This window comes from Taudactylus pleione, unplaced genomic scaffold (genome assembly GCF_031769625.1).
Source record: "Taudactylus pleione unplaced genomic scaffold, aTauple2 ptg000019l, whole genome shotgun sequence".
In the NCBI taxonomy this organism is placed as follows: domain Eukaryota; kingdom Metazoa; phylum Chordata; class Amphibia; order Anura; family Myobatrachidae; genus Taudactylus; species Taudactylus pleione.
Window position 1 is genome coordinate 12,950,409 of NW_028284421.1, and position 13,429 is coordinate 12,963,837.

General features: G+C 40.9%; 1 protein-coding gene across 2 annotated transcripts in view; it reads right to left on the bottom strand.

The window, feature by feature from the left end:
• APBA2 (amyloid beta precursor protein binding family A member 2) overlaps nucleotides 1–13,429 on the bottom strand; it is a 416,211-nt gene that overhangs the window by 53,994 nt on the left and 348,788 nt on the right. For both annotated transcript variants that reach the window (XM_088443436.1, XM_088443426.1), the window contains 2 exons: nucleotides 5,157–5,336; nucleotides 4,866–5,078 (listed from right to left, as the gene is read on the bottom strand). In XM_088443436.1, coding sequence (XP_088299562.1) covers nucleotides 4,866–5,078; nucleotides 5,157–5,336 — 393 coding nt within the window. The remainder of the gene's footprint in view (nucleotides 1–4,865; nucleotides 5,079–5,156; nucleotides 5,337–13,429) is intronic.

Below are 13,429 nucleotides of genomic sequence, written 5' to 3' on the forward strand. Positions count from 1 at the left end.
TATTGTTTATTGATTGTTTAGAGGCTCTTTATTATTAGGCCTAAGGGCTGCAATTGGTCAGGACAGGTGTGGGAGGCTGAAGTGGAGACTTGTGAGGCGTGGATGAAGTTGGGAGGCTTGAGCCAAGACTTTCTCATGAATGATATGAGGACTTAGGGAAACTGTAGAGAATGATGGGTCTGAAGGCGAGACAGGAATGCAATGTCTTTATTTAATAGTGAGTAGGTATAAGAACTGGAGATGATGATACTGTATAGATGAGTAGAATTGGGTTGGGACCGATGATGCTGGATTGTTGAGTAATACTGTAATGCTGAACTGAAGAGCTGGATCGGTTTGAGACCAATGAGTTGTACTGAAGTTCTGAATTGGTTTGAGACCGATGATGATGAGTTGATATCCCAGAGTGTTTTGAGACCTGTGATGATGATGAATTGGATTTCTGAATCAGTTTGGGACCGATGTATCAGATGGGACTGATGTTTGAAGATGACAGATGAAATTAATGATTGAAGATATTGAATGAGACCAATGATTGGAGGTATTGAATGAGACCAATGTTTGAAGGTATTGAATGAGACAGATGATTGGAGGAATCAGTTGGAACCGATAAAGGCTAAGAACAAGTCTCAGTGGTAAAACCAGACTAGAGTGCAAGATGGTATTGGAGAATTGCATACCAGACTTGGAACTGGATATAAAAAACTGGGACCATTCAGATACAAAATACCTGGGAGCTGAGCACAGAGCTGTAACTTCAGCAAGAAGCAATGTTGTACTGGCAATGTGGGGCAGTCAGGAAATGGAATTTATAGGGGTGGATCCCCAGGGATTGGATGCTGCGTTCAGCTGGTCTGGGAGAAGCGCTCTGAGTGGAGGAAGAGAATCGGGTGACAGAGTCCAACATGGCAGCGCCCATACTGTTGTTCTGGAGGGAACTCTGGCATGCAGTTTGTATCCCATCATGCTGGGACTGCGGAGAGCCATCTTCATGCTCAGTGATAGGACACTGAGCAGAAGGACACTGGAGAGGTTAGAAAGATGTTTTAAGTGTCTGGCACGTGAGGTCACTATAATGTTCCTTGTATGTATATTGTTCATTAAGATGCTATCTGTATTATACAGAGGTCTGAATGTTCTACTGTATCTGTTGTATATTGTTCATTAGGAAGTCATCTGTATAGTATAAAGTGGGAGATTTATTAAAGCTTGGACAGAGATAAAGTGTAGAGAGAGATAAAGTGTCAACCATTCAGCTTCTGACATTTTTCACACACAGCCTGTAAAATGATAGAATCTGATTGGTTAGTACATTACTTCTCTCCACTTTATCTCTCTCCAAGCTTCGATAAGTCTCCCCTATAGGTCAGTAGGATGTACTGTATATACACCCATCAGCCATAAAACTAAAACCACCTGCCTAATATTGTGTAGGTCCACCCCTGTGCCGTCAAAACAGCTCTGATCTGTGGAGGCATGGTCACACACATACACCACTAATGGTAAATATATGGATCGGGTGGCAGTTTGTTTTTTTGCTAAGACCTCCCTGGATTCTACGGAGACCAGTGCGAGGATGGAGTAGAGCATAGGAACTTTTTTGCAGGTCATTCCACATGGATTTCTACATGAGAACATATGGCAGCAGGTAGGTATGTGTGAGTGAGGTAAGTGTGTATTAAACTTTTACAATATATGGTGTGTGTGTGTTGTGTATTTATTTAACTATTTATTTTACAGTAGAGGTACAGGTGCCGGCCGCCTGCTGGCACTTGCAGTTCCACAAGTGCAAAAGGGCAGGCATGCTGGCATCTGTAGTTACACTGTAAAATACAATAGTTTATTTTGATTTTCCACTTTATTACCCCCGTACCCAATGCTCCAGGGTTGCGGGGAAGAGCCCCGGGCTTCAGACCAAGCCTGGGGTTTCGGTAGAGGGGGGACCGCTTTTTAGAGGGTCCCCATCTCCCCTGAGATCCCCGACTTTGCCTGACCTTCTTGGGGTGAGAATGCTTTGGCCCTGGAGACCCGGTAATAGGGTCTCCGGGCTGTGGCATTACACCCCCCAGTCGTTTTAATTATAGTGGGACCCCTACGCATTTTTGCTCCCTATAATTAAAACCAGGACTTTCTCTGCAGCCTGGTGCTGGTACCTAAATTATGGTGGAACCCTACTCATTTTGTTTCCTGTAATTTTAGGAACCAGGACTGGCTGATTATACTTTTGGGGGGGACCCTACGTAATTTTTTATTTACAACACACAAGCAGCTTACACATATCTCACTGATATGTGCAGTCTGCCTGTTCGGGTGAGTTGACAGAGAAAAAACACTTCAAACCCGGGTGAGTAATCTCATCTAAACACACAACTAGGGCAAGAAATCTCAATCTACTTCATTATCAGAAAACTCACTTTCAGCTAAAATCACTTCTTAGTAAATTTGCGAGTGTAAAAACGGAAAACTCACGAGTTTCGGCGAAGTAAAGAGTGTTTAAAAAAAACATGACTCGACCGAACTCGAGCCCTTAGTAAATTTACCCCCTGCTTTTTTGGCCCTTGTCAGAGTCGCTCAGACTCTTACACTTGCCCATTTTTTCTGCTTTCAAAACATCAACTTCAAGAACTGAGTGTTCACTTGCTGCCTAATATATCCCACTCCTTGACATGTGCTATTGTAATGTGATAATCAATGTTATTCACTTCCCCTGTTAAGTGGTTTTAATGTTTTGGTTAATGTTAGGGCTGATCAGTGTAAGTGGAAAATAAGCTGTGTCACACAGTATATATTTAAATTATGGAGCAATTTTTTTATCTTTGGTGCATTCACCTTAAAATTCTTCTGATTAATAAGATGAGCCAATCGTCTGTTGTAAATTAGCAAAAAATATGGATTTTATTCTGTTATTTTGCAATACTGAAATCGCCTAATTCCCGAACATTTCCTGACTGTTACATAACACAAAATGCTAATTTGCGACGTAGGAGCATATGCAAGGAGACGCTTCTCATCAACGGATTTGAGCTGGAAATCGAAATCATCAATAATATTAAGTGCAAGGAACGACATGTTTTAAACTTACTATTTTTGCAATTTCAATTTTCAAGGTCAAACCCACCAAGAAGCGTCAACTTGCAAAAACCGCTGCTTTGTAAATCTAGCCCAAAAGGTGGAAGATTTTCTGTGTGTGAATATTGTCATTCTGTTAGGTAGAATAGTTCCCTGGAGAACGTCCATGTTTCTTTGACATTCAGCAGTATTTCTGTCTGTTCGCTGATACCAAAGTGGATGTTATCAGTGTTCTGATCAACTCTGTACTTTTAGCTTTGTTACAGGATCAGATTCAGTAAGAGCATGATGTATTATACTAGAATACATTTAAAATATCTCAACTAGGGCTATTTATTATATTTCAAAGGAGATAATTTCATCAAGACAAGATAATGATTATAATCTGCGCAGTCATATGCAATACATACTATGGTTGATATTGCAATGTACAGTCAGACTAAAAAATGAGTACAGTACACGTGTAAAGTGCACATATGTCATCTGCACCGCTACCCTACTCCTTCATAAAAAATCTAATTTCAAGGGTACCAAGCTCTGGTATTTGCTCTAGTGACTCTCCAGAGAATTAAATATTTCTTCATTTTTCACTACATGGTAAGCCAGGGTTACACTAGAAGAGGGGCTTATAAATACTGCTGTAAAGGGTATTATCATATGTACATTTTCATGGTATAGTAAGCAGAAAACATAGAAAAAATAACAATACAACTTAAAATTATTTATTTTAAACAAATCTATGTTTAGCTTGGCTTCTGTCTCTATTTACATCAATTGTAATCACATAACAAGACCACCAAGTTTTATTAGGACCTCTTCTCCTTGGTGTTAGTGTGTCCACCTTAGGATCCTAACATGTTACTGCCATGAAGAGCCAGTGTCCATTCTCTTTGCATCACATTGTTCTAAGAATATTTATACTATTGTGGTTATTTAATGACACAGTTGTTAATGTATAATGATACATTTACACTCAGCAATTGGATGCCGATCCCACACACAGGAAAACAAACTTGGAAGGAAGAAGCATAATACATTTGCTCCATGCTTTCATGTACGTTTGGAAAAGATATAAGGAATATTTTTTACTTTAGGAAATGCAAATCCTGAGGTCAAACTTGGAGCAACTCAATTGTTTTTTCTGTCTCTGTATTTAATGGGCACCCAATGTTGCAATTCAATTGTTTTGGGTGGCCATTAATTATTGCACTCATCACGGCTAATTAGATCGGGTTTAGCTGTGTAAAACGGCAAAACTTGTCTAAAGTCCAGGTTAGGGGGCACAAACTTCTGTTTTGGCGCTCAGAACCAGGATTTATCGTACATTTCTGCTCACCTCCTCCGCAGTTCGCGCTCTAACACCGCAATAATTGAATTGCTCCGTTGGGCGTCTGACACTACCAGCCACCAGCAAAAATAATTGAATCGCCCCCACTGTTCTGTAGACACTAATATCTAAAATATAAATACTTTGATCAGACAAATATCTGCCTGGGTGCTATCAGTTACTGTACTGAATTATATGTACTTTCTTACATTCCTCATATTAGCACATTATTCCCTTAGATTTAGATCACTAAGGTATATTGCTACTTTATGTTTATTTTAATACGTTATTTCATAGTCTATATTATATGGCCTATGGAAATGATACATCTGTAAATCTTCTCAAAGTTATGAAGATAAATGGGAAAGTGAGCATTTAATTATGTCATATTTTATAAAGCACTAAGCACTATAAAGTACTACTGTCTACTACATAATCTTTTGGTCTGTTTCATTCTCATGTGACATACCTTAATAATACCTTGACATGTTGCTAGAGGAAGACCAACCAAGCTTGTTCCATTTATGGACATGATTTGGTCCCCAATGCTGAGCTTTCCAGAACGTGCAGCCGGTCCTCCGTTCATCATATTTGCCAGTATTACAGTGGGGAGTATCGAGCCCCATCCAGATTCCACAATAACCACTCCCAATATCTCTCCCTTCAGCTTCTCCACCTGCAGCTGTTAATGTATGGATAAAGTATGAGACACCACAGGAAAATCTACAAAACCGGATTAAGAATTCTGACAACATATTACCTCTTTGCAGTTTTCAGAATTAGAGAAGTGTATGAGGTCATCATTATACATCTCTTGAGTATTGATTATGTCACTATATTCTTTTTGACTGAGGTCTTCTGGGTTGATCCCATTGGCCCGTAAAAATTCCTGGTAAGCAACACTAAAGGCTTGGCCAATCGACTGAGCAATGAGCTGTGCCTGTCAATAGAAAGAGGTTACAGTACATTATGCTTTAAGTTGATTAAATGCGTCTCATTACTGACTAAATTAAAGAGTCTACTATGGGATTTTTTTTCTCCAAATATAAATCGACGGATAAAAAATAATTAGAGTGCCATAAACTATATTTCTAAATACTGTATGCACTGTCCACTGTGTGGCACTGTGTTATAGCATATGACTGAAATACACTGGCATCCTCCAAAATAAAAGCCCCAATTGAAATCTGTGTGATGACAGTAACATTTTGCTGATGCACAAGGCATCCTGTAGGTGCTGGAGTTGGTCTCCTTAATGGAAAAGGTGGTTGACTGCAGATAAGAACATCACTATATCACCTGAGATATCTACACTTGCACAGCCATTATAATGTCAGTCCACACAACTGGATAGTCCTGAGTAATCTCAAATTGACAGGCAAGAGAGCTTCTCTCAGTTATTTACAATGTATGTGTCTGTTCAGCTGATTTAAGTAAACAAGTCACTAATTACTAACAAACAAATGTGTTGCCCTTTCAAAACATACAAAAACACATGATTTGCATAATATAAAATATTGTCATTTACCATGTTTTAACATGGAGTGTGAGTGATTAGTTCAATGACAGAACCTATTACCATGGTTGTCAGATGTCAATATTCCCCATTGACCACAGATGAATTGCTCCTTTCTTTCACTCACCTGTACTGAAATAGTGACAGGCTCATACACAAAGGGAAGCTTTTTTTTACAAGACAGTGCTGACAAGATCTGTCATCAAACATCCATAAAATAACCGGAGGCCTGATGCAATCTGGGGAATAGGACTGCCTATAGGTTATCAAAGAATGAAGCCTTTAAAAGTATATCATTACATAACTGCGATAAATGGGCTAGAGCTAAAGATAGATAGCAGTCATGCAACGTTTATCAACCTGTCGACCAAGAATGATTTTCTGTAGCCAGAAGCCAAAATGACAGCTACCTCTAGAAAAAAAAAATATATATATACCCTGCTGTGCACACAGTTGGACAGTACTGCATCAAGATATACAGCTGTCTTACACCAGGGATGAGTAACATAAATACAACTCTTCAAAGTTATGCACAAGGCACTGGCCATATCTGGTCAGACAATTTCCAGGAAAACACAATCCCTCTCATTAATCACTGGTACAAGAGAACACGAGAGCCATTGACGTCAGCTAACTACAAGTACTATTTAAGTCAATATATAAAACATATCCTGTAAATAATATATGCATATTATAAATTATAATAAAACTACATCAGAGTGGCGGAAGTGGTGTAACCTTGGTATGGGCTCAGTAATCTCCTGATATTACATCCTATATGGTTGTTGTTGCTGTAGGCTGAGGTGTCTTTAAGAAAATTTTTGACCATTTAAGAAACAAAAAGATACATGGCAGCTGAGCAATGCTCAGCTCATCGGCGGCTCTGGCTGGCAGCGGTAAAAGTATAACCGGCTTCTGCATGTGGACTAGAAAGAAGAAGCCCGACTCAGGCTTTCGATTCCAAATTCATTTAAAAATAAATAGACATTGTTTGTTAATTTGTTTATTTTTAAACAGTAAAAATTAAAAACCAAATATTTTAAAAATGTAAAAAATAAATGCAAAAAATGCTTAATTTTAAATAAAAAAAATTCTTGTGAGCACTTCTAGATAACACCCCCCTGAGGTGACATTTATTGGCATATCCTATGGTTTTAATAGGTGTCAGTGGTGTGCGAATGGATGTTAGTCCACACGGCAGATAAATTAACCAGGGATTGGTATATTTTCCAGTAGAATGCAGGTGCAGAATAACACAGGATAACACAGGCCTTCATTCAGAGGCGTCCGTATGGTCTACAACCGCACGGCCGCCTCGATGTTTGTCAAGTGCGCATGCGCACAAGGGAGCCGGCTCCTTCATGCGCATGCGTGAGACCCGCAACGACCGACAGCGCCGGTCGTAGCGGGTCTCTTTCCAAAGGGGGCGAGCTGTCGATGTTGATTGACAGCTCGCCCCGTTTGGAAGGCGGGCCGGGGGGGGGTGGCAGCCCAAACGGAGGCGTTCCCATGGGAACGCCTACCGTTTGGGGGAGGCCCCACTGACATCACTAGTGAGGGCAGGCAGGGCAGACATCACTAGTGATGTCAGTGGAGAGCTTCCGGCTCTGACAGAGCCAGAAGCTCTCCGGGGCTTACGACAAGTAAGACCCTACCCTATGGGCTCGTCGTAAGCCCCGATGGTCGCGATGGTCTCTGACCATCACGACCATCACTCTAGCGGTTGTTAGAGCTGTGGGTGTAAACCCACAGCCTAACGACCAAAACAGAGGCGGGCGGTCAGGATGCAAGCGGACGCCCAGTTTCTGAGCGACCGCTTGCATCCTCCGACCGCCTCTGAATGAGGCCCACAGTGTGCAGCACATACAGGATGCAGTATCTCCAGGTAAAGTCAGAAACATATGGGGTTAATGCTGGATGGTGTAACAAACCTGTACATATATACATTGGTGGCAGTGGGACACATAATATATAACTAGCAGTAGTGACACAGTGGGTCTTGGCTATATTGTACAGTACGTTATAGAAGACGCTCACAGACATACTGTATACAGGATGGAGGAGAGAAGACACGCTGAGAACTGCACATGCCCAGTAGCACACTTGCCAGGTCAGAGTCGCAGCTCCGGCAGTCCAGGGTCCTGGTGTTCGGACAGAAAGAGGAGACAGCGCGCAGAGCGCTTTCCTCCAACAGTCTTAACAATCACAGAATGCCCCCAGTGAAGGCTTTTGCATAAATCACTCATTATAGACCTGCCCCCTCTGTGTTTATACACTTTTTAGGGGCAAACAGAGGATTTGCAAGGAGGCGTTGTTTCCATACATGTGATATATAGATACGATAGATACACAGACAGACAGAGATAGATCTTTGCTGCAGTCGTGCCAAACAGCCCCTCTTGGCGCGCCAGGTCCTGTGAGACTCTGCTAGCGTCATGCATCTTTTGTCACGTCGTTTTTTGTTAAACATGCATCTACTGGAAATTGCGATGTGACTAGGACGCACTTGGAGACTGTGCTGATTAATATGATATGTGACACTTGTATATCTGAGTCCCTAAATCAGCATACGAAGTGCTACAATGCAGTGGCCACAGCTTTTTTCCACGCCAAGTTCTGTTTACAGACTCAATCACGTACAGACATACAAGTGTCATCAAATTAATCAGCACAGTCTCCTGGTGCATCTTAGTTGCAAGACGCCCAACACCAGTAGGGTTGCATGGGACCTGGCAGCTCGCTTACACCAGGCATGTTGCGCTGCATGGCGTTTTGAGGATATATATAGGAGACACAACCTATATTTCAGATAGACAAACCTCAGCTTGCCATGCATGGGACTTGAACACCCAACCTCATACACACAGTCACTTACAACAAAATCTATTTACTCCTGTTTTGCAAGTCTAGTAATTCTAAATATATAAGAAGATAGTTGTAGTTGTTAGTTAAACCACTGCAGTTAAGCAGATCTATGTAGTGTGCAGCCACATACTTAGGTGCAATGGTTAGACTAGCTTCATTTAGTTAGAATGTCAAAGGTTCCTATGCAAAGCATATATCTCCATGTGCTAAGTGTCTGGCTGTGGTGTATGAGGTTGAGAGTTTGAGTCCCATGTATGGCATGCAGGCAATTGTCTCTTTTAAATGCAGGGGGGTTTAACTGAAAGGGCACACATCTCCTGTGCAGGCACAGGAGCCAATCAAATGAACCTGCCTGCCCTCACCCCCCAATATATCAGTAGAATATTGGAAAAAAATGTGCAATGGTGAGGAAACATTATATCCTCACCATTGCAAGGTTTGCCATTGTAAAGATGGACACCATCAGCAAATGTAACAGTCTGCAAGGCACAAACATTGATGCGAGTATTTTAAAGAGGCATTCATTTAAAATCAACATTATTTTGCTTTTTAAATGATTGCCATTTAAAAATATCAGGTGGACTTGAAGGATCCTCGACAATGCCTGCGTCTTGCTTCTATAATATTTCCCCGTTTGCTTCCGTCTAAGAAAAAAAAAAGGTCAGTCAGGGGAGGTTCTGGGTATTCAGAAACACCCCTTGTGTGCGCCAGTGCTGGTTTATATCAGCATCTGAAGCTTCATTGAAGTCTAATCTTCTGTTCTCAGGTGTAGTGGAAGTAGTTATGCTGGCACATATACAGAACAATACTCGTCTTAATGAGGCTTTCCTTTAACCAATTTTCCAATAGTAAACAGTTCCAGCTATTGCACAAAACTCTGCTGGGATTAGTATGCACTGAGATTCATATCTTGTTCCACTGCACTCTAAAAGGTGATCATTAATGTATTGCGGTGATTGTAATATCAATATGTTTTTCTCTTGCATTCATAGAAAAAAACGAATGAGTATTACATAACCTTCTGTAGCCTAAAGAGTCACATACACTGTAGGATTCTGCAAACAGTGGCACAGTCTTATTATTCTCATTGATGTAATGTTTTCCTTCTTTGGCATAGCTGATGCATCCCTCGGGGTATGGAGATTATCACCACACAACACATTTTGTGACTGCAGGCAGAGGGAATACATCCATATAGACAAAACTAAAATATAATTGGTATATTGTAGACTAGAGAGAGGTTATCATAATGAAATCTGTTTTATTATGAATAATCCTATGGAATGGGGAGTGGTGAGAGAGCTACAATGTCATCTTACACCTGTGTAACTAAAAATGGGATGGATTGGTATTAGAGCTGCATTGTAGAACCTCAGATTAGCGATTTCAGAGTGACCAGTACATGGGGAAATTAATTCAGCAATGGAACTTTTAATCTAATAAGCTTGGGGATATAATGTAATGTTTAACAAACCTTCTAAAGATTATAAGTGGAGGTGTTGCCCATAGCAACCAGATTCTAGGTATCATGTAACTAGTTGCTAACTAAATATCATATTCTATATAGATACTGTACCTATAATCTGATTGGTTGCTATGGGTAACACCTACACTTGTCTTATACTAGAGCTTTCTTATACCCTGAAAGACAGGAACTAATTTCATGTTGTGAAATTGGATGAGGCTAATGATAATTGGACGCCCATTGCAGATGTCCAGGGAGAGATGCTGACAGAATGTACTGCTAAGAAAATAACATACTGTAACCAATCTAAAGGTGTGTACACACTAGCCGACATTTTGAACAACTGAGCTATATCGTTATCGTCAGTCGTTCACTATATCGGCCAGTGTGTACGCTAAAACGATGAGCGATAACTACGAACGAGCAATGATGCACGCTCCCGCAGGTCAATGGTCATTGTCGTTCATCGCCCGAACATGCAGGCCAACCTGATGATATTGTCAGGTTGTTGCATGTTCTGGGATGAGGGAGGGAGCTGGCACTGAACGATATCGTTCATGATATCGTTCAGTCTGTGTGCTCAATGTCGTTAACGACACTGAGCCCACCCCTGGTGGGGACACACTAGACGATATCGCACATGGAGAAAATCATGTAGTGTGTACGCACCTTAAAGGGATTTTCCAGCTAAATTGTCTAATTCAAATGTGTTACCTTTGGTGAGGGCTCACTTCAGAATTTGCTCCAACTGTCTACCTGCTAATCTCCTTTGTATCCAATATCACCATCACTGTGACCATTATACCCTAAGCATTCATTTGATATTGATATTATGCATTGTTTCACATAGCAGCAAGTACGGTTTGTCTCAAAATTACATCATGACTGGAGATTGTTTTGCAGGGATGCAAATTTCCAATGATACATTTCTCAAATTCAGCTTTTGTTTTGTTGTTCAGCAGTCAGCACTGTATTTATAAATGAGCATTTTGCAAAAGTATATTCTGCTGGGATGATGCTGGGGAACTCATTCTGATATGTAGTGTGGTTGGGCTAGGACTGGAATCACCAGAGGCCAAATTCTGCTGGTAAGATACACAGAATGGGGAGAATATTGACGAACTTAGCTATTGTTCTAATCCTGCTCTCAGCCACTGTTTTTGTAATTAATTTGTAGTTTTAAAGATGCATTTTGCATGCAATACAAACAGAAGCGCACAAACAAGAAGGCCAATTTAGCAGGTGCAATGAGGCAATAAAGAGTTGGGGGAAACACAAAAAGGATGCATGAATCAGAAGTAAGGGGGAGGGGACGAAACAAACAAAACATCTAGGGAGGGAGCGCCAAGTGTCAAACTAGAGATCCTGATTTTCCTATGATCAGCCTGACCCCTGTTTTGACGTCAACTGAAGAATATCTGCATTGGGTTGGGTAAAGGATGCCGGCGGTCAGAATACCGACAGCGGCAACCCTAACCCTCATCCCTGCAGCCTAACCATAACTCTCCCCCCTCCCCCCCCACAGCCTAATCCTAACCCTCCCTCTAGTGCCTAATCAGGTAGAGTAAATAAACAGTCCGAATACATATTGTAATGTTCGGGAAATGTAGAGCTGTATGAATAACATAGGGATGTTATATCACTACCCTTTATTTACCCTAAAGGAGTGATATTCATAGCAAAATCATGCTTACAAGTGTTACCATACAAAGATAAAATTTGAATTTAGACTAAAATTGCAGGTTTAACCCTAATCTGTATTGCAAGGAGCAGACAGAAAATTCAGGTCTCATTAGACCATTTCATTTGGCAGATTAAAATTGCTCTTGTGTGTTTCAAATTTGCAGGGGCATCACCTTAAGTCTTGTGTGCTGCCGTGTTTATACTCTGTATTCAAACTTACTATTTTGCACATTTATTAAGCAAGTGGAGTTCTGCATTCATTTCTGTCACTATAAATTATACATACACATGAAATCTAATTTTAAAATAACAGTAGTAGTCCAAACAGGATACCATTTGTACCTAAATGCTGTGAATGACCCCTAGGTTTTATTAAAGCTGACACACGTCTGCATGGTACGCTATCTCAGGTGCTGGTACTCAGCTGGGCCACCTCAGGTAGCAGATACAGTATTAAAGAAATGTATCAAAGACCCTGCTGTCTGGTGAGCTTCTATTGTAATGTCCTTTGATGTGCACCAGTGTAGCAAAGTGGAGCTTAGCAACAGGAGGACTTAACTATACCTGATTTTCCCAAAAGCAAGTAAAAAAAGCTTTAGATCTAAAAATAGATACATTCGAGCAATGTGAATAAGAAATAGTTTAAAAATAAATGTGCTTATAAAATTGTTTCTTACAATAATCTGTTTCCTGCTGAAAATCCTGAAAGTAAGTTAAACGGATGAAATTGCAGAAATGTAAATGGCTCACATAACCAGGTTAAGGAAACTTTGGGGTCTATTTATTGTGCCCGAAAAAGCTCTATCAACAGTTTTGAGAAATAAATAGGAAAACGAGGGATGTGTGGCGGGTGTCAGACGCGCCTCCTGAAGACGTAGTTGAGCGTTTCTTTTTCTACTGTGCATGCGCCTAGAGTCCGTGGACACAGAGTGCAGGTCTGACTGAGACTCACTCCACCTCCGGAAAAAAAAAAATTGGAAATACTATGTGCACGCACAGCGGCCCATTTGTCCCCCTCAGCAGCGGCCTGGTCTGTACACCAGGGAAGGGCTTGTAATGGTATTTGCATAAAGTCACAGACATGCGACCGGGAAAAGATGGCGATACGGCATCCGAACCAAATACTATTAGGTGTCCATGTACTGGGATTATTATAATGTTTTGTTTTTGTTTTTTTAACAGGTAATCTGCAGATTCCAGTAGCCCCTGATGCCAGGGCATGCTGGCACTTGTAGTTCTACAACTGCCATTGTGCCCTAGAACTTATTAAAATTAGGCATGACGTGTCTTTCTGGGACTTATCGTGTGCCAGTAAATTGAGATATAATTTCTCCTATTAAAATAGTATTATTATGCCAATACCCACAATCCTATCAGCACAGAGCTGATATTTGTTGAGTGAATGGGGTTGGTGTGCTGACTGGCTTGGCACTACAGCGGCGGATCCAGCGATAAGTCCCCCCTGCTATGGTGGCATCACCCCGGCTGGTAGTTGAATTTTTTT